Consider the following 22191-nt stretch of genomic DNA (forward strand, 5'->3'; position numbering starts at 1 on the left):
AAGAGAACTCAATTTTCTTCTTTACAGGTTGAAATTCAATATAGCATTGGCAGAGGCAACCAAGCTGCTTTGATACATTTTGCAAGAGTTTTCAAAGGAAGGGTCACTTGTCAACATCAGGCACTGATTTATTATAACTTGACCACTAGCCATTCATCCTGTATAGCAAGAACGTTCTTCTTGTTCCTTTTGACACATCTGATTTTTTTGGGGTATTTTATTTATACATTTGTCAACAAAAGATGCTCTGCCACCAAACTGTACCAATAATCTTCCACAGACACACGAATCAAATTATGTACATTCGTTTACTGACAAACTTTATGCCATGCTTATCAGAGGGTTATTTAGTTAGCTATTTGTTCTGTTAAGCTTCTGCATGAGTATTTCAAGGGGACAGCTTAACAAGTGGCTTTCTTGAGTGCCAGTCCACAGCTAGATTTTTTTTCAGTCTCTTAATTATTGGGTTGCTCTGATTTTTTCTTATTTTTTTTCCCCTTGTAGAACAAATAATACAACTATTTTCCTTTTAGAGGAGGATGAGAAGAGCTGAATTCATCTCTCAGTAAATTATGCTTGTATCTTGCCTCAACTGTTGCCATCTGGCCAACTGTCCTCCTCCACTCTACCAAAAGCTATCAAATGTGTCTGTAAACATGTTTAACTGCCTTACTGATGCCTCATGGCGGTCTTCAGTTAAGCTGAGGATTGAGTTCAGAAAGGAACTGATTGCTAAAGAAGTAAATCATTTTCCAGGGGAAATTTTTAAGGGCCTGAATTTTGCTTTGCTCTTTCCCAGTGGTGGCAGCTTTTCAGTCCAACACTGAGTTGTTCCTGGGCTATTTCCCAGTATCTTCATCTTAAAATCACCTTCACAATTAGTACTTACCAGTATGCTCTTAACTGCTGGAGCCATTCTGGATCAAGTATGGCAGCAAAACTTGTAGTGTCTGAGTTATTGGTGAACTCTAAATCTTCCTACAGTCACTAAATTTCCCAAAAAACAGTAAATGAAGGAGTTTTGAGATTATTTTTTTTTTTAAATCAGAGCCAGTCTTAAGTCCTGAATTTCAACACATTTTAGTGCTGACAGCTATTTAAAAATCTTTTATGTACAGCATTGCCCTAGCAGGGAATGGTGAGAGGGAGCCCTGAGGTCTTACACGCTCTTACCCAAGGCCTTCCAAAGTTAATGAGAGGACTCCCATCAAATTTCAGTGATTGTGGCTCGTGTCCTTGAAGTATGGCATGTACTGAAATGCTGGTATTTGGATGTGTTCTTAAAAATGAATTTGTATTAATTCTGTGCTGTTCCTCACCCAGAATCTTCTTTTTGCTGTATTCTGTAGCTCTTCTTCATGCACCTTCTGCCTAACTTTGCTGAATGCTGGTGGGATCAAGTCATTTTGGACATCCTGCTTTGTAACGGGGGTGGCATCTGGTTGGGCATGGTAGTTTGTCGTTTCTTGGAGATGAGGACCTATCACTGGGCAAGCTTCAAGTAGGTCTAAATTAAAGCTTAATTAAATATTCTTTAATATTAAATTGTTTGGAAAATAGACATTCTTTGCATATGTAAAATGCATGTAATACGGAAATGACATGCAAGCTGCACGTGCTAACAGTGCTGTAAATTTATTTTGTCTTAAAAATCCTTTTCATATTAATATTACTTTAGAGCATATCTTTGTAAATACGGTTATGTATATATTTTTCTTTGCAATCCAAGTTACAATTATTGATGCCAAATGAAGGAGGGGGGAGGAAGTAAAGCTATTTGCATTTTCAGCTTATTTTATAGAAATAAAACTTCGAAGAAAGCAACGAACAAAGCTAATTGTAACTGCTTTTCTCTTTATACAGTATTTGTAATCTCCAGATTTGGGTTTGGCTTGATGAGGCAGCGTGGCAGCCTGTTGATATAAAAAAGGAATCAGGCTGGTTGTACCTGTGTTGTGAATTACCTTACCCCACTGCTGACCCTCCAAAATAAATGATTTATTTGCAAAATAAAGTAGCATTTGCTGTGTAAAAGGGCAACAGCTTGTGGCTGAGTAGGTTCCTGTTCTTAGCTCTCCCACTGTGGTTTCTTTCTGTTGTTTTTGCCCACCTTCTCCCACCTCCTACCTTTGTTCGTTGCTCTGAGAACCATCCAGCCTTCAGCCTCAATTCAGTTTTCCCACATTTCAGTTCAGACAGAATAATGAGCATTACAGCTGATGTTCCCTCTGATTTTGGAGAGCTCACTGAGAATTAAAGCAGATAGCAGAGTATCTTTGGCAGAACTATTTTTTATTATCCTTGTGGGATATTTTTCTTGTAGACGTTTTGGACCTTTAATGTGAGGAGGAACTGCAGAGAATGAGAAGCTTTTGCTTATGCTCTTTTGTTTTCTTTTCCCTTTTTTTGATGAATAAACATGGATCTTAAAGATTAGAATATTTCCCCCCACCCTGCCCCCCCTTAACCTATTTAACCTTAGATTCCACTAGCCTAAGAGAACACAAATATTACAAAAATGAAATCTGATTTATTTTTTTCTTTTTTGTCCAGAAGGGCCAGGGAAATAGGTTGAAAACTGACTTCTAACCCAGAAATCTCTTGATTTTCTTTTTTTTTCTTAGAATTCCCTGTCCTTTGGGTGGTGTTGCTCATCTGAATTGTTACCAAAAGCAATAACCATAAGTCATCTGTCAGATGAACCTCCATTCCCTTTCAAAAGGGAATTTAAAAATCTGCTAGCTTATGACAGTGCTACCGCATTTCTCTGGAAGAGAGTGCAGCTAAATACCAGAACAGCAAGGGCTGTGTGTGCTGTTAGTGCAGTATGCTTCACCCTGTGGAGCCAGCCTCTTAAACATTTGATGAATAAGAAATTTAAGAGATCCTTGAAGGACTGATGTCCACGAGCTCTGGAACATCAGAGAGATATTTGGCGTTGGGATAAGAGCAGTGGCAGCATAGACTGAGGAGAAGTATCCTCTAGATTCTTCAGGGTATTTGGAGAACTGTAATCCTCCTTTTATTCTTCCTTCACGGAGAGAATGAGAGAGAAGTTTTTTAGGTAGTTACTGACTCAAGGTAGAGGTGGGTGGGCTTTCATAGTGTGTCCTGACCGAAATGCTTAACAGATCACATTTCTCAATTCCCCCTTGCCCGGTACACAGTTATTTCTGTAGAGATCTTTGCTATCCAGCAAAAAAAAGTGTGATGGTTCTGAAACATCCGTAACGTGGCTATTGTTTCTTTTTTTTCCCTTGCCTCTTCCTTGTCTTCACTCCAGCCATTCTCTTTTTCTAGGGATATTCACACGACCACAGGGAAAATCAAAAGAGCTGTGTTGCAGTTCACCCCAGCCAGCTGGACCTACGTCCGCTGGTTTGACCCGAAGTCTTCATTTCAAAGGGTGGCTGGAATCTACCTTTTCATGATCATTTGGCAGGTAAGAAGCAAATTCTGTGAAATCAAAGCTGCCATCAGCTCAGTTACTTATTGGCTGTGTTCGGCTAGAAGATATTCTAATGCAATGTATGGCTGTCACTGAAATGCACGATTAAATGAATTGATCGTACAAAGCTAGTCAGGGCATTGTTCACAGGAGTTACATGATAGTTCAGGAGTGTAATTACAGAATCTGTGGAAAAGGGGGGAAAAAACCACAAATGCCACTGGCCATCAGTTTACTTTTTGCAATTGATACAGTTTTAAAAACTGCCAGGCAGGTGGGTTTTGTTTGTTTTTTGTTTTTTTCTTTCCCATTGACTTTTGGATGGATCACTGATCCTCACAGTTCTGGCTGGGATCCAGCAAGACTCCGTAATATGTTCCAATTGCCTGGGTACATAGTCAGGCAAATGCTGACAGAATTCACTAAAATAGCTTGTTATTAACTTGCCATATTTAGTTTTTGAAAGGATAACCAGAGGTGTTTAATCGTTTTTTGGGGGGTTGGTTGGTTTCTGTTTTAAATAGATAAGTTCTCTTCTAGCCCTCTACAAAACTTGCCTCAGTTATTCATACGTGAAAGATTCCAGAAACCTTCTGCAGTGCAAGTTAGTATCTGGTCCAGGTTTCATGAGACACTAAATGCTTTCACAGAGGTGTCTAGGGAAGAATTTCTTGTTTTAATGGCTCATTCCTTGCTTATAGGCACTTTAAATTCTCAGCCTAATAAGCAAGGCTACAGTGGAGCATTAAATAGCCCTTCTCTGTTCAAGTTACCATATTAATCCACAATTTTTCTGTAGTAACTCATTAAGAGTTATGCAAATTGAACACTACTAACTGATTTTTTTTTATTTTTATGTAGCTGACTGAGTTGAACACATTCTTTTTGAAACATATCTTTGTGTTCCAAGCAAGCCACCCTTTAAGCTGGGGGAGAATTCTCTTCATAGGAATCATTACAGCACCCACTGTAAGGTAATTTGTGTTTTGTTTTGTTTTAACGTTCAGAGTAACTTGACTTCTAGGGACCCAAAAACAACATGTAATTTGTGAAAGATTGCAGTTCATTTCAAGGAATTTACACTTTAGCCACCATGAAAAGCAAAAACAATCACCAATTTTCAATAAAGTGTCTTTTCTGCTCAGTAAACTAGTAAGGTAAAATGTATGTAAACATCTGTGTTTCCATAGGGATGCAGAACCTGTCTGTTCCATTTTCTGTTTGTATAGCAGCTGCACGCTTTATCCTTGAGGACTGGGTGCATGCAGAAGTTTGGATTGATGAGTCAGATGCTCACAAAACTGTAGATGAGGGAAAATAGAGTTTTCCCTCTCTGTTTTTTTCAGAGTTCCTTATGTTGCTTGTCTACAGAAAAGATAAACATGTTATAAGATAGAGCATTACCTTATTCTGAATGATAGGACGTCATCTGTGCTCTGTTAACTTTTTTGTAGGAACTACCCTGCTTTTAGTCACACATGCTATTTCACAGTCCTCTTTTTTTTTTTTTTTTTTCCCCCTGTGACGTAGCTGAATGTAGACAGAATTCACAGTTTTGATGTTAATAAACAAGGTATTTCCCATTCACAACTAATGTAATGTTACCTTGGACAGTTAAATTGCAGCCATGCATTGCTTTATTCCTAAAAGTGTTTTCTTGAAGCTGGTAGTCACTGAAGTTATGTGCGGTGATTTCACACTTAATTAAATCACCTTAAACATCCTATAATCTCCTAAATGAGTTTTCAGGTGTTTTATGGCACTTCACAGCCTGTAGAGATCTTTATTCTTAAACAACCCTTATGTTGTTTGATTAACAGCGCTTGCCGTCCCCATTTGTCAGCAGAAATCAGACACTGAGGAAAGGAACTTTGTTCTCATATACTTAGGGTTCTCCTCTCTTTTAAAAGAGAGGATTTTAAAATTCTCTCAAAAATTTAGGAGCTCAAAGAAAACACAGCAGAATTTTCTCACTACTTAGTCTAGAGACCAGAAAAACATGCTGTTTAGAGCGTTCACCCAGGATATGGGGTAGCCACATTCAGTTACTTCCAAGGTTTAAACCCACATCTCTCAAGTGCAATTGTTAGCAAATTGAAGAGAAGCTGTGGAAAAAAATGGGGATTTTCTAATTCTGAAGCTGTTGTTTGTTGCCTAAAAGAACTGGAGATTCAGTGGAGAGACAGGAGGCAAATACGTAGCTCTACTAGCCTACTAGTTTGGGTACTTTCCCAGTCCTTGCTCTCAGGATTGTTTTCTGTGTTGTTTCAAGCTATTTGATCTATGTGATAATCTGTCCTGCTAGAATTGGAGCCATCTGGTAGACATCCAGCATGATTGCATGTGAATTCAAGCATCAGCACTTCATTTTCAGTGCAGATCCAGTTGTAACATAAACTAGGTTTCTAAATGTAAATGTTCTGGGGACTTTCAACATCGCTGAAGAATTTTCTTGTGTTTTCCTTCGCAGGCAGTACTATGCCTACCTCACAGATACGCAGTGCAAGAGGGTGGGAACTCAGTGCTGGGTGTTCGGGTAAGTGTTCTTGCTGCGTACAAACCTGAAGCACTTGAAGAGGTATTAAGTAGGAATCCAGCACAGAAACAGGCTTGAAACTGGATGAAGCCAGTTCCTGTCTTGTAGTTCCTGTCTTGTAGTGGTTTTAGTATAAATAACAGTAAAGAGAGAATTTTTTTCTTTTTGCAAGTTCAGAGGAAAGGAAAATTCTGGATTTAGAGGTAGAACATGAGAATTGATGGAATGAGTAAGGAGAAGAATAAAAGGAAGATCTAGAAACTGCTGGGTAAAGCTAGCCTCCTTCAAAGTAGCACTGGCCTTTCTGCCCATATTCTCAGTTAGGTGAGAAGGATAAAGATTTTGCACCTACTGCTTTCCTGTCATTAGAGTAACGTTCACCAGGCTGTCGAGGTGGGCACTGCTGCTATTTGAGGAATCACAACAAAAGGCGGTGAAACAAACCACAGTTCTCAAAAATTCCTATTCTGTTCTCGAAGAGGGAAAAGAATAATGCTGCGAATAATGGTTACCTTGACTACGATCTCTTTCAACATCTCTTAGAGACCTTTAAATGAAGGGTTCGCAGGATTGCTTCTGGTGAGAACTTCCTTCTTTAGGTGGTTTGACTGAAATGCAGCCTTCTGGAAACCAGAAGCGTGTGCTGTTGTGGTACTGTAAAAGCTTGCAAACAAACAACCCAGTAATGTCCCTCCTGGTTTATGACTTGGAAGCTTACAAACGGGCAAGCATAAAAGATCCTAAATCAAGTCTTATGAAAAAATACACGTCAATTTTAAGAAGCTATTAAAGAAGCTCATTTCTGATGGCAATGATTTTAAATGAAAACAGGCTTTTCATTCTCCTTGTCAGGATTAGTGTATGTCTTATCTCCAGTTGTCTAAATCATTTTTGTGCTTAATAGAAGCAGCTGTTGCTTAAATTAGCGCAGCGTTTCAATGAGCCATAAAATGCTCAAATTTAATTTAGTTACAGTGCTCTGCCAAACTGCCCCTCACCTTTATTGTTGGTCTTGGGGATGTCCCAGCATTTAAGGAATTGCTGAGCTGGCAGGCTTGTGTCCAGGGACACTGTATCACCATAAGCAATACCCATTTTTCAGCAGTTAGTTGAGATGAGAGTGGAACACGCTGCAATGTAATTGAAGGGACTTCTAGTCTTGCTTTAAATGTACCCTGGAGAACATGACACATGTCTCCTTGGGTTTGGAAGGACTTAAATATTCACCTCTTTCACTGAGATTCCACCTTCCTGGATGGATCTATTACTGTCTTCAACTCATGGTCATAACATCCAATGGATATTCAAAAGGTAGTAACTTTCTGTTCTTGTTTAGGTTTATTAGAGCTGAGTAGGAGTAAGTAATGTATTCTGTAAGCCTAAATCCCCTTACCTGGGGAGGATTCCCCGATTCCCCCTCCTCAAAACATGCATTATGATCACTAAAGGGAGACTGCGACATACATAGTCCTTAAAAAGGCATTGGCTTTTTTTTAATGATCATTACAGAGTAACCTGTCTTTTGGATTTGGATGTTAATTTAGTACCAAAATAACTAATCAATCAAATAGTTAATGAGTGCTTAATTTACAATTAGAATCAAATAAACTTGCTCTGTTTGTGCAGAAACATCTGAGTAGTGACAGAGCAACTGAATTACCATTTCAGAGGTTCACATTTAAATACAGACATTTTACTGAAATGTGTATTTAAATGTTTTAGGAATTGAGATGTTTGTATGGAAGAAAAAACATTCTTTTTAGCTACAGATGGCAATCTCAGAGTCATATAAAAGATGCATATTAAACTGTTTTATAATTTGGAGGGGGGAATTTTCAAAGTCTGTGCTATGAAGGAAGAAAGATGCGTTCCCTATTTCATCCAAGAGAAATAATGTCTACATATTCTTTCACAAGATGAAGGGAGACATAGTTCTGAATGTTTGCTTTCTGACTCAAATCGTTGAGGATGGATTACAGCAACTATCATCCTTGGTTCAAAGCTCTCACTGAACACGTTTGTCTAATAAGTCTGAAAATAGATATTCAAATAAGTTTTTTTGTGATTGCATATTTTCAGCCTGATCTAATTGTGGAAAGTGTGCACAGTGCAAGTATTCTTCATGCTGCTTGTTGCTGTAATCTGCTGGAAAAAAGAGTAACACCAAGAGTTGGTGGAAGCTTTGGATTTATAGCCCCTTCGTTCCACCCCAAGTGGCAGAGAGGACTCCATAGCTTTGAGCCTGACAAGATGTAAATACCTGGTGATGAGGGAGAGATGGAGCTTGGTTTTATTCTTACAATGTTGGCTAGGAAAGTAAATGCAGCAATTTTTTCCTCTCACATTTCTCCACAAATCCTCTAGTATTACAGCGTGGACCTGGGTTTACACGTAAACCAGAGCAAACGTGTGGGCTCTCAGAGAATTTGGAATACTGTTTCATGTTGTTTTTCTCATTAAAATACTTCTGAAGTGAGCAAAGTAACCTATTTAGAATTGTAGTAAATTTGTTTCCTGCAGAGAAATATCCAAAGCGTAGTTCTAGCTCACCCAACAGGGAGTCTATTGGTTGTTCAGCATGCAAAAGACATTTCTACCTGGTGAGGGCTGAAGCACAGTGGTAGGTATGAACAGAAATTCTCAGCTATTGGCACACATTCCTGCCTGTTCCTTGGACAAGCAGAGGCTTGTGGAATTGTGGCCTACTAGCTTAGCATTTTCTGTGGGCTGTTTATGCTGAAGAAAAATAAAGAATGAACAATAAATTTTCCAAAGACTTTGAGTTAATGCTGTTGTTGGGGAGATGTGTGCTCGCTAGAGAGTAGTGCTTGTTTAGAGCTGACCATCCCGAGCCTGGGCTGTGGACATGAGAGTTGAGTCTTTTGTGTTTGTAACCACTTTTTTTTTCTTCTCTTTTTCTTGTATTCACTCACAGGGTTATTGCTTTCCTTGAAGCTATTGTGTGCATAAAGTTTGGACAGGATCTTTTCTCCAAAACACAAATCCTGTATGTTGTGTTTTGGCTTCTCTGTGTGGTAAGTGAGATTTCTCATGTGAAACATAAGGCACAGCAAAGGCATTGAAAACATCTAAATAGCTTCCTCTCTGGAACATTGGCAGCAGGGGATCATTGTGAGGGAATGCTGGTAAAGAACGTCGTGCATGTCCTAGGAAGAGCAAATATGAGATTGTTTAGAACTACTCTGAAGAGACAAGAATAACTTTTTCCTTAGTTCTTGACCTAGTAGAATGTAGTCACTTAACCAGTACTTACCAAAGAAACATACTGTGGTTATAGATCTTCTCTTTATGAGAGAAAATGACAGTTCAGTTGAGGATAATCTGGGAGCTGCTTCTGACAGTGCCCTCTGGAAGAGAACAGGAATTAATGAACAGCATTAATAAGTAATGCATGTTGCTTCAGACTGAAGTCTTACAACTGCAGAAACCCTGCTTTATCAGGCAAATTGTTTTCACTCAGCCTGCAACTTTCTGCACTTCAGTGTAATTACTGCAAATGCAGCATGAAATGCCCGTTTTACAACAGCAAACACATTAGTTAGTCTTGCCCAACTTGTAATTCTGATGCCAAACACATTTTAATGAAAACTAAGGCATTTCTTCTGGGCTGTGACAGTTAAATGCTTCTCCCTTCTGACTGGGAACACAGTTCGAACAGGTGATAGGAAGTCGGTATTTATTATTCTGCTATTTAGTGTATCCTAAAGTTGGAGCCCAAGTTTTAATTGATGTGAAAAAAGATGCAGAGAGAAACAGAGCATGAAAGTCTCCAAACATGGAATCTCCAGGAATTCAAAGATTTTGAACCAGCAAGGAATTTGGGAAAAATGAATAAATAAGTAGTTACATTTTTTTTTTCCTCTCCTTCCTTGTTTAGGCCTTTACAACTTTCCTGTGTTTATATGGAATGGTTTGGTACGCAGAATACTACGGCCACCGAGAAAAGGTACTTTACTAGGATGCCTGGTCTCGTTTTATACCAGAATGAAACAACAGAGCTACTAGATGTTAGGATCCTTTACCAGAACTAACATACGTGGGGGAGAGGGGGATGGTTTGGAGCCTTAACTGAAGTCAATAGAAAGAACTCTGAATTCAGTGAGCCTTGGACAGATCCCAGCTTACACGGTGGTTTCTAAAGAATGTTGTCCTCTTGGATACCCAAAACGAGGCTGTAATTTTGGCAAAGCATTCAGGGACGAATGGTCAGCTGCTGTTTCCATTGTACAGGTGGAATGCTAGGGGAATATTAAGAATACTGGGTTACACAACAGATCACCTGGCAAGTGGTGAATTCTTACTGCACCATCTATGGTGTACCTCTTAACTATGAAGGGAAACATCCGAAGTGCTAGTTGTGTGTTTTATCAGGACTTCTGCCACAGTTTCAATCTACAAGTCTGTGCTGGTCTCAGGAATCAGCATCCCAATGACGTGTGTCCCTCTTGTGTTTTGCAGACCTTATCAGAAAGCGAAGACAGCCCGTACAGTCCAGATGCTTCCTGGCTTCATTCTAAATTCAGCAGAGGTATTGACACTTTTACATGTGTGTTCTTATTAATGCTTTAATGCTTAGCATTAGGAAATGAGGCTTGAGAAACTTACCTGGGAGACAGCTGGACTTCCTTAAGCATCCCTGCAGGAGCTCTACAGATAAATCATCTACAAAGCTATTTGGTTTTACTGTCTTTTTTTTCTTTTTTTCTTCCAATTCTAAGAAATGTATTATTTTTTTTATGGAGCAGTTTCTCTTTTCTCCTGCTATTCCAGATCATTCTTGGAGGTTTAAGACGTTACATATTTCATAAGTGTTCTGAATGGGTTTTCTACCTAAACATTGCATGTTTGGTTTTAAATATATGAGTGCAAATTATACTTTTATTCCTCCTTTTTAAGAAAGTAAAGTATGTGCCCTGGAGCTTATGTTCTTGCTGACACTTGCCTAGTTAGTGCAGCGCTGATAGTCATAAACAGCTTCTTCTGTACTTACAGGCAGCCCACCTCTTTAACTTCTTTTCCCTACACTAGAGGTCAGTTAATTTACTCTTCCTCTTACTATTTAGTGTGGGCTTACTGAAAAAAAATCAAGCTTCACATCTGGATGTGACCTGTCAGAGCTCACGCTCCAGATGTTAGTATCGTTAAAATATTTCTTATTTATCATATACTTGAAAAACGTCTACAATTGAGTTTTTATATGCCAAATGTGATTTCTCTAGATGCAGATAATAACTTATTCTTAGTTTAGTGCATTTGTGGACTTTTATTTGAAGAAAAATTGCTTGCACTTGAAAAGTCTCTCTTTATACATGCTGGAGAAATCTAGCCAAGCAAATATTTGTTCTCTGACTTTATCTGTTTCTTCATTAATTGTGAACTTAACCTCTTTGTGTTTTGCTCTTGGATCCTTCTTTCAGTCCCCATTGCCTCCCTTTGTTTTCTCGGAGTCAAACACTGCCTGTCAAGAAAGACTGAATCTGTGACTTCAGTCTCATAGTTCTTAAATTCTGATAGTAATAAAACTTCTGTCAGTAATAAAAGTGTAGAGATCTGAATTATTGATGTCATTTCAAAATAGAAGATGCTTCACCACTATATTCTGCTACGAGAAACTTCTGAAATCTCTTGTAAGAGGAGGAATTTTACAGTTCTTAAATTTGTTTTCATTCTTTTTTGTAATTAGGCCACTAGATGGAGTAGGAGTACCAGTTTGTATTAGCTTGAACTACTCCATACTGTAAATGCTGTAGCTCCAGAAAGCCTTCACAGTCTTTCAGACAAGAACTTGTCAATGTCAGATAGTCAAAAAGTGTTTTATTTCTCAGCAGGTGCTGACAATAGCCCACCAAAACATACGGTCAATAGTGAAAGCCACTCATCTCGGAGGAGGAATCGGCACTCCAAGTCAAAAGTAACAAATGGAATTGGCAAGAAATAAGAAAGGTGCCTGAAGATACTCTATAATGTGATTAGAGATGACAAAGAAAATCAGACCTGGTTCTGAGCTTCCAAATGGAAGATTGATTTTTTTTTTTTTTTTAATTTTAAATTTAAAAAACGAAAGGCGTTGAAGAAAAGGATGGTCAAGAGGGAGCCACCGGTGTTGTGCAACTCATCGCCTGCTGATACTTGCCATTCACTGATTTAAACCTAGTTTCTTCAGCATGTGGCAACAAAAGCTAATGAAGAGTATGCTGGAAAGAAAAGTAATTTTATCATAGCAGGTACACCCTGTTTTGTGTTCAGGTGTTACAAGTGCATTTTAATATCGTAGCTGAGGCCATAAACATGAAGGTTAGTAAACTGATAATCAGTTTGCATGGTTGATTGGATTGTTCTGTTTCACTGTGTTCTTGTTGTTTTCTAGAAGAGTATGCAATCCTTTGACTAAAAGCCACTGCCCGTCTTTCTCACCACTAAACTTTTCTATATGACAGTTGGTAAATATTTAAAATGTCCATACACGTCGACAGCTGCTTGCTTTTATTTAAAGGCTCTACAGACCTGGTGACAGTGTTCTACCAGCTGAGAAATGGGTCCAGGTTTCTTGTAAATGATGTGAAATTGACCTTCAAATACGGTCCTTTTGTTCTGCATTGTCCTTCTGCTTGACTGTTACAGATTCTATTTCTTTGAACGTTTTAAAATCCTTGTATAAAAACCTGTTGCAAAACAGAGAGGGCCGTGCCTCCTGCCCTCAGAGACGGATATCTCATTTAGCTGGTTTTTCTTCTTTACTGCAGCATTTTGCATCTTCAAGTGCAAGTCTGCCATTCTCTCAGCCGTGTCACGTTGCGTTCAGTGTTCCTTCCTTCTCCCCTTTGATTTGCCTCTGCCTCAGCTGGAACCAAGAAATCCCAGCTTCTTCAGACTGAAAGCAGAAACTGCTTTGAAGGCTCTGGTGCCCTACCAAGCCTGATGATAAGGCAGGCTTGTTTTTTTTGCTGGAGCCCAGTTGCTTACTGCTTCCGTAAACATAATTATTTGTAAAGACTTGCTGAGGTCTTTGGTGTCTGAGAGCTAGCATGATATTTCTGTGATACACCGTCTTGGTTTGTACTTCCTATCATGCAGCTGGACACCCAACAGCAAAATGACTTTCATGCAGGTTTTTTATTTTCTTTTTCTCGGGGGGGAGGCCAAGGGGTTTGAAATATTAAATCCAACATCTAGTAACGTGGGTAATACTCCAGGTGTGACTGTAATGATTAAATCAAGAGGTAAACAATCAAAAGCAATCTGTTCCTGTATTAAGTTATCGAAATGTTTTTGTGCCAATTAAATTTGGGGGTTGATAGAGGTAGGTAGCTTACGTAAGGGTAATTAATACCCTCAGCCACTAGTTTTCAGAAGAACCTGGGATTTTCTTTTTCTGTGAATAAGTTACTTTGATTTGCCACAGAGTAACGACAAAAGAAGATGCAGCAGAGACTTTATACAAGTGTATGATACTGTAAATAGGAGGAAAAAACAAGTATCCTGTGTAATCCACGAATTCCTGTGTGCCACAGATGATCGACATTGTCAATGCACTTAACTGTTGCTGCTGAACTCCTCAAAGGCCCTTTGCTCCCCACCCCCCTTTTCAATCAAGTAAGTGTCCAACTTCAGAGGCCACACAGTGGAAGCTGCTAGATCAGCATTGCTACGGTGACATTAAACATTACGGGGGAAAAAACGATAGGAAGACTTTCAGGCTTTCCTGCAACTACTTGGTTTTCATTCATATCAGCAGATCCATGTATTATTGTCTCTTTCTTTGTGGTGTGCTGCATATTGATGAATGTATTTGTAGATTTCTTTGGATGTTCAGCTCGTTACTTTATTTCCTTGGTTAATAAGTCAGCCTGTGTAAGGCTGAAGAACGGCATTGTACATTTTCTGTTGATCCAATACCAAAGCGAGAGGTTGGAAGCCGAGTGGTTTCGATCCAGTAAGTCCTGTGGCTGTGCAAGGCGAGAGCCCGTTTCCTACTTGCACGGTGTATGCACACCAGCTGTGTCTACAACGCTTACGTGTGCAAGCAGACACTGAAGTACACCGTCTGGTTGCCTGTGGGGACAAGCACACCTCTTGTAACTGCAGACCTGGTGCTTCTGCTGCTGCACTGCACCCTAAAAACTGAAAAGGCAAATGCAAAGTGTTGTCTTGTTGGAAGCTGACTTCTCTACGCTGTTACAACAGCGCTGGCCTTGAAGAAATGTTGTTTGACAACATCTTTTTAAATATTTCCCGTGATTTTTTTGTTTGTCTGTTTGTTTGTTTTTTGCTACTCTTTCAGAGGGAGGGCTGGGGTGAGGGGAAACAAGTAAACTTTTCAAGTGCTGCTTGGAAAATGGTATTTCCTGTCCTCTGTCAACAGTTCTGCCTGGAATTCACACGTGTTCTCACAAGTCCTCTGCTGACTGACAACTGTATTTTCAGCTCCATCGTCTCTGGATGTGAGCTTTGCACTAGCAGGCATTGGAAAGGTGCTTTTGATCACTGCTGTAAACTTCAAGTGATCCCAGTTTTACCATTTTACTACGCTACTGCTGAATTTGGTGTGCGCGCGACACCTACCATGACAAATCACCGAGCTCTTTAGCAACAAGTGTCCATGTATGAATTCTGCTGCTTGAACAGTATTTTGTAATAGTCACAGCTGCACTGTCCTGTTTTTAACTACTTATTCTGCCTCAACATCTCCTCCGTACTCTCCTGCTTCTGATGTTGTTTCTCTGTCCTCTGGTGATCTCCCCTGCTGCCAGTGAGGGAGCTGAGTTGGCCCTCCAGAGGCTGGCCGTCAGCGCTGTCAGTCATTGAAGGGAGGCTAATTTGGGGCAGCGGGGCATAAGCAGGGGGTTGTGGCCAGAACTCTGTGTAGTGGGCTAAATGAAAACAAAGAGTTTTAAGGTGCAGGCATGGAGTGAACCAGTGCTAGCCTGGAGTACTGGATTCCAGTACCGAAGTTGCTGTATGGGTTATATACAGCATCCAATTCAATAGTGGGAGTGTAATTTCAACCAGTGCTTTTGTTACTCTTCTGTGAAGATGACCATTTATTGTTCCATCTGTTAAAACTTGTACTGTTTTTTTACCATGTTATCACAAGAGGACACAGATGTTACCATGTATTTAATAGTTTTGAATAGAGTTGCTCTGTATCGACTGCAAAGTCTTGTATTTTGCAATAACTCAGTAAATCAACCCATGTCACCCGTGTCTGTGTGTCTGTCTGTACTTGCAAGGCGTAGGAAAAGATTACATCCTTGAAGTCATTACATACCTTCAGAAGTTATTTTGTTGTTTGTAATTGCAGCAGCAAATGTTCCTGAGCAGCAATTTATTATTTCAGCGCAACAGCTCCGATAATACAAACAGTTGTATGCCTTCTGAAGCTCCTACAGTATACAGCTTAAGCCTTGTCTTAAACAATCCCCTTATTCTTTTTGGAGTTGTTTTACTACAGGACCAGAAAACTGAGTTGGGAGATGGCCTCAAAACAGATCTTCAAAGGAGAAACGAGACTTCCTGTGGAAGAGCAGTGAGACAGGCTGCTAGCAAGTAAACTTTTGCCAGCACAGTGGTGTCAGCGAGTGTCAGAAATACTCTGCTTTGGCTTACGCTGCTGCCCTAGTTTCCATAACAGCAGTTTCTCGTTGTTTTTGTATATAAAACAACTTGATTGTGAGCTGCTGATTGCTCCTCTGCTGTTAGTATCAGCCTGATGTCTGGTGTGCACAGGCTTTCCCTTCTTTCCTCAGTTCCTTCTCTCCACAGGCAGTGAATGCTTCTTGGGAAAGACTTCAACGTAACTTATCCTCTTGAATACTAATTTATATAGAGAGCCAATACATTCCGAGGTTGTAGTGAAAGGTGGAAGTTTTTTCAACCTCTGAGGACAGCGAAGAGGCAACTGTTGAGTTTGTAGATCTGAAGAGGGGGAAAAGACCTGATGAAACAAATTATAACAACTACCTCTCTCAAGACACAGCTTACTGCACTGGAGGAGATGTTTTCATAGCCTGTTTCTGATCAATTAGTGTTGTAAAAGACTGGAAAAAAAATGAGGCATTAAAAAATGAAGTGTCCTTTAACAGTAACACATCAAAAACTGCGTTCCTTCGTAAACCTTCGTAAAGGTACTGGTGCCCGTGCCTGCTTTGGTAGCTGCAGTTCTCTCAGTTATAATGTGTTAGAGGAGTTGCTGCTTCTGCTTTCTCAGAATTGCTCTCTCAGAACTAGAGAGGAGCACAGTAACTTTATTTTTATTTTTTTAACTGGTTTTCTTAGGTATTAGTGTTCACATTCAGCTACATCCTGGTTATGTGCCCATAGGCCCAGGCACTGCCCTCCCAGGGCACTCTTCTCCCACTGGTATTTCTCATTCTGACTGTTGGAGGGACTGTAAAGACTACATGGTCATGGGGTGTGGTTTAACCAGAGGTTTCTCAGCTGATTTTAGGCCTTTTATGTTCAAAATAACTTGAAATATTCTGCTTCCCTCCCCCTCTGGGTTTGCTCTGCCTTGTTTTATCTATCCGTTGTCACCCTGTGGTTTTATTTTCTGGAGCCCAGGCAGAGCCTGGTCCTGTCTCAACAAATTAAGGTGCAGTTTCACAACTGGATAAAATGAATTTTGGACAGACACAAACACACCCCAAGTCACTCAATTTAATGTGGTCGGGGGTGGGGAGGCAGGTCAGGATTTGAGGACACACATTCTTAAGAAAACAGGACTAGAAATCCAAGAGGACTTCATCCAGTAGGCTCCAAGCCCAAGGACAGCATGACTGCTGGTGTTTGCCCGAGGAGATTCGTGCACCTGCCCCCCTCTGAAGCCAGCTGATGCACAGAGCAAGGTTTGAGAGGTAAGCAAGGGAGAAGTGCCCTGGCACCGTGGCAGTAGGTCGAGTACACTTTTTGTAGGGGCAGTAAGCCCATCCAGGTGCTCTCTAGGTAGAGTCAGGCTGGGACTAACGAGGTCAGGTGTTACTTTGCACCAGCTCTGCCTGCTTCCAGCTCCTTTTGGAGTTGCTGCTGTGCCCTCACACTTCTCAACCTACCTGGGTCCAGAAAGACTTACTGTGAAGGTGTGAAGATAGGCAGCTGCCAGGCTTGAAGCAGCTCCTCGTGTTTTATATGGTACCAATCCAATAACCTGCCTGGATGTGAGAGTCCGTGTGCCTCTTAGAGACCCAGTTTGGGTCTGGAAGGAACACCAGTGCTTCCCTTATTCTGAAGGATTTCAGATCTCTTGCCTTTGACAAAGTCCAGCTGGCTGTTCTCGACAGGACACCTTGAGAAGATGCTCTACAACTCTTCCGGAGCGTGTCATTCACCCAGCTGCTTGCTCCAGACAGCTGCAGAAAAATGTATCAACCTTCTTCATACTTGAAAGAAGAGTCCAAGTCTTGGTTATCTCAACCGGCCTTGGAAATGTTCGGTAGCAATTATTTTTTTCTCATCTCCTTTCTACGTCTTTATTTTGGATCCTATCTTATGTTTCCTTCAGTTCTCAGCCCAGGATCGGTGTCTCAGGCTTGGACTTTGCTTCTCTCGCAAAGGAGCACTCCTGCCGTCCTCAACAGCCTAAATTGTATTATGATAAGGCCAAGGGAGTTTTTACTTCAATTTGAGGGGGAAAAAAAAAAAAAAAAGTCTGGGAAAGAATGTAAATTGTAAACATTGAATTCCTATAATCAGCAACAACGTAAGTGCCAGACTATACTAAGCATACACATGGATTTAATTTTCATTTTTTCATGGATCTCGGCTTGCAGATGATCGCGAAATAACTGGATAGCTCATTTAATGCGTTTTGGAGTAGGGGAATTTACAGCAGTAGCGTTCCTATGGACGTCATCCAGAGTATGTTCTGCAATTGTTGTGCCCTCCAATTCAGTAATTCAGTGGGTTTTGCTTAAAAAAATGCATAAAATGCTCGTGTGTGTGTGTGTATATGTATCTACCAGGTGAGCCATCTCAGCAAAATGCTCAGGGCCTGACTGAGTGTAGCCTCTGTGACAGTGACTGCCGTGTGTGGGGATGCTCAAAGGGATCCGAGCCTGCCTGTATGCAGTGTCCAGGAGGGTGGACATGAATCCGAGCTGCAGCCTCTAGGTGTTGCTGTAACACAAACGCAGGGACCTGGATTTTCAAACCTCGCTTCTAATTTTGGGCTGCCAGCTTTAGCCACCCTGGCTCAGTTTTAAAGGCTTCGTAACCCCCGTTGGCTTTAATTACATGTGCCATACAAGCAGGCCTGCAAAGTGCCCGTGTTGTCAGACTTGCTGCAGAACAACCAAAGCAAAATAAAATCAAATGAGTAGCTTTGGGGAGGCTTTTAATTAAAACCTGAAATGATAGCTCTGGTCCTTGGAGAATAAGCGAGAGAAAGACTTCTATTTTGGTTGCTACCAAGCGCACAGCCTACCAATTTGTTGCCCAAGCACCTTCCCTGCTTGCAGGGAGCTCTGCTCTCTGCAGATCTTTGGGCTGAAGCCCTGGGCAGGGTTCTTGTGGCTCTCCTCCTCTGACCGCTGCCTTTTGTGCAGGGCATCGGGGTGGGACAGGGTGACCGCTGTTGGGAGGGGTGGGTTGGTTTCTGCACCGGGCTCGCCTCCGTTTCAGCCCGTCGCAGTGAAGCTCTGAGCTTGTCTGCTTGCTCGGGTGAGCCCGTCCCTCCTCCCTGCAGCCTGGTTTGGGGAAGGGGAGGTGCTGTGCGGATCAATATTGCCTCGTGTCTTTATGCAGCTCAGAATTGGAAGAGTTCAGTGGGCGTTCAGGACTTCATGCCATCCCCAAAGAGTTTCCATTTTTCCAATAGGAGCCAGCTGTCACCGAACATTTATTTTAAAGGTTTGGAAAATCCTTTCAGTCCCAAACCTCAATGGGGCACCTGACTTGTACCATTTACCATGACTTTCATCTGTCAGCTTTGAGATGTTCCTATTGCCCTAGGGAAAAAGAAGTCTAGATCGTTTAACTTGCCCGTGGGAGCTGGGGGAAGAAATTACAGCCCTCGTTCCTTGCGGGATGACACACGATGTCCTTGCTTTTCTGAGTCTCTGCTCTACAGGGTCACCACCTGTAGAAACCTGTGGTGGATTTGTTGTAGCCTGACTGCAGTACTTGCTTTCACAAAGCTCTCAATGGACAGGAAAAAGAACACAGAAAAATGCCACTAAAGGGAACATTTCCATTCATTAAATAAATGATCTGGAAGAAAACTAGGACCTTTTATGGAATTAGCAGAGACATTTAGGGTTGGTGCTGTTCTTTCCCCCCCACTCTGTGCTGTATGAGCAGGAGGTATTGCAAAATGGTGCTTGGAGCTCATTGAACATGCGTGGCCCTGCCCATCAGCTGACTTCCCTGTATTTGGATCACAAATCCCGGTCTGCATGTTCCATCTGCCCATGTTTCACGGGCCTTTGGAAGAGTGGCACAGGGATTGGGGCGGAGAAACCAGCTGCATTAGACCTGAAATGCAATTTCCTGGCGATGTTCTCTAAACAACCCAAAACATCTCAGGCTGAAGCGTTCCCCTTGTTGCCTCCAGGCCCAGGAGCTGGTGTCGTTCACTGGGGCCCATTGCTTTCCACAGCAGTAACGTCATTACCACTAACGACCTTTCAGGCTGTATCTTTTTTTATTATTTTTTTTTTTCCCTTGCACCATTCCAATGTCAAAGGAATTTCTCTGAAACAATGCATAGGACATTGCAACACTGGCGGGGGTGGGCAGTAAGTTCATGTCGAAGATCAGAAATGGGGACAAAGGGTAAGTGACTTGTCCATGTTTCCTCAGGAAGCTGAAGACATAGATTAAAGTAAGATCCCAGATTTTCAGTTCCCAGGCTGTAACCACAAAATTATCATGGGACTCGCTAAAAAAAAAAAAAAAAAAAAAAAAAGTGTTTCTGTAGTAAATCCAAAAATGTTATCCACATTTCTTAATCCCTACAAATGAAAACACACTGTACTACAAAAAAAAAAAAAAAAAAGAAACAGAAGTGAGGTGACACCACCCCCATTTCTATTCTGGTCTTTGTTTTTATTTATCTGGGTTACTTCCATGTACCTACCTTTTCCAATGAGCTTTCACGACCAATACCTCAGCTGTTGATTTAAAGCTTGTGTTTACTAAGGTGGGTAAGCGCGTAGGGCAAAGTAGATCTCCAGAGATTTGAGTGCAGATTTGAGAAGGAGCACACGCATTTCTCCTTCTTGCTGCTCTGTGATTTGTGCTTCTGCTGTGCAAAGGCGTGTTGGAGCGCCGTGGTTCCTACCAGACCTAGCAGCTCCGTGTTTTTCTCCTTGAAAACACCTACCTTGAAAATGCCTAACACATCTGGCCTTCCAAGCAATGAAAGAGGCGGGCAGTTTGCGTTCTTCACAGCTCACCCATCCAAGCGGTGTTGGGTGAATCAGGGCTGCTGAAGGGACATCAGCCAGGGGCTGGGAATGAGCTTCTCATGCTGGTTTGGAATTGCAGCCAGTTTCAAAGGGAAATTGTAGCCCTTTGGAAGGCTAATGCCCATTGTTAGCCCCCGTACACATAAAAATATAAATAAATAAAATTAAAAAAAAATGCAGCTGGAGCTGTTGCAAAATAAATAACATGCAAACAGGGGTTTGGTCTCATGGCTTCTTGCTGCTTGTTGGGGCACACACAGGTGCTGGACCTGCTCTGGCTGCAGAGCCAGCCCCTGCCCCATCTGCCCTGAGGTGTGAGATTATTTCAGGCCTTTTGCTTCTCTCAGGTGGTGATTTGTCACGAGATCACGATCACTTTTGTCTCTCAGCTCACTGACTGCAAATCTGTCCCCGTTGTGGGCCTCTGTTATGATCATGGCTTGCTTCTTGCGTATCCAACCATCGGCCTTCTAGCAAGTTTCCAGAGGGCTTTTCTGAGGAAAAGCTTCTCTGAAGACCTCGATGCCTACAAAACCCAAAGCCAAGATAAGGTAGGAGTCTGGCCACTGCATAAACTTAAACTTTTCCATCTATTTTTTAATGAGAAACTTATTTTCCATGGTTTGGAGCACCCAGGTAGGCATTATATTCTTGCACCTACATGAGGAAACTTTGTAGTTTGTAGAAGTGGATGATTTAACACAATCCTGACCCTAATTTTAGAACTTTAAGGTGCTCAAGTTTGGGGGTTTGCATTTATCAGAATTACTGGGTGGGCTGATCGCCTTTGCATCATGCTGTTTTCCTTGTTTGGTTAAAGCAAGAATATATGAGATAAAGACCAAAGTGAGCTTGTACCAGGTGAAAGTAACCAAAAAAAAAGTAAATCACTAACCTGATTTCCTTTTATGATAAGATCACCCGTATGGTGGACCAAGGGAAACCAGCTGATGTGATTTTTTTGGACTTCAGCAAGGCTTTTGACACGGTTTCCCATAGGATCCTACTGGACAAAATGTCCACCATACAGCTAAATAAAAACATCATACGATGGGTGAGCAATTGGCTAACGGGCAGGGCCCAAAGGGTTATGGTAAATGGGGCTGTGTCAGGCTGGCGGGCGGTCACCAGTGGGGTCCCTCAAGGCTCCATTTTAGGGCCGGTACTTTTCAATATTTTTATAAATGATCTGGATGTAGGAATAGAGGGTATTTTGAGCAAGTTTGCTGATGACACCAAACTTGGAGGAGTTGTGGACTCAAATGAGGGCGTAAAGGCCTTACAGAGGGATCTGGACAGGTTGGAGAGCTGGGCGATCACCAACCGCATGAAGTTCAATAAGAGCAAGTGCCGGGTCCTGCACCTGGGACGGGGAAACCCTGGCTGCATGTACAGACTGGGCGATGAGACGCTGGAGAGCAGCCTAGAAGAGAGGGATCTGGGGGTCGTGGTAGACAGCAAATTGAATATGAGCCAGCAGTGTGCCCTGGCAGCCAGGAGGGCCAATCGTGTCCTGGGGTGCATCAAGCACGGCATCGCTAGTAGGTCAAGGGAGGTGATTGTCCCGCTCTACTCTGCGCTGGTGCGGCCTCACCTCGAGTACTGTGTGCAGTTCTGGGCACCACAGTATAAAAAGGACATGAAACTGTTGGAAAGTGTCCAGAGGAGGGCTACGAAGATGGTGAAAGGCCTTGAGGGGAAGACGTACGAGGAACGGCTGAGGTCACTGGGCCTGTTCAGCCTGGAGAAGAGGAGGCTGAGGGGAGACCTCATCACAGTCTACA

At 41.6% G+C, this 22191-nt stretch overlaps 1 protein-coding gene across 3 annotated transcripts in view; it reads left to right on the forward strand.

Moving 5' to 3' along the window:
* Positions 1-15209, forward strand: part of PTDSS1 (phosphatidylserine synthase 1) — a 28018-nt gene extending 12809 nt beyond the window's left edge. The window contains exons 6-14 of one of the 3 annotated variants that reach the window (XM_032181373.1): positions 1350-1501; positions 3301-3442; positions 4310-4422; positions 5919-5984; positions 8920-9019; positions 9883-9951; positions 10464-10533; positions 11831-11947; positions 12065-15209. In XM_032181373.1, the coding sequence (XP_032037264.1) occupies positions 1350-1501; positions 3301-3442; positions 4310-4422; positions 5919-5984; positions 8920-9019; positions 9883-9951; positions 10464-10533; positions 11831-11943 (825 nt within the window). In that variant the 3' untranslated portion in view covers positions 11944-11947; positions 12065-15209. Of the gene's footprint in view, positions 1-1349; positions 1502-3300; positions 3443-4309; positions 4423-5918; positions 5985-8919; positions 9020-9882; positions 9952-10463; positions 10534-11830; positions 12039-12064 lie in introns of those variants that run through there. The other 2 variants (XM_032181372.1, XM_032181374.1) reach the window with 2 other exon arrangements.
* Positions 15210-22191: the final 6982 nt, after the last annotated feature.

This window comes from Aythya fuligula, chromosome 2, assembly GCF_009819795.1.
Source record: "Aythya fuligula isolate bAytFul2 chromosome 2, bAytFul2.pri, whole genome shotgun sequence".
Taxonomy (NCBI): domain Eukaryota; kingdom Metazoa; phylum Chordata; class Aves; order Anseriformes; family Anatidae; genus Aythya; species Aythya fuligula.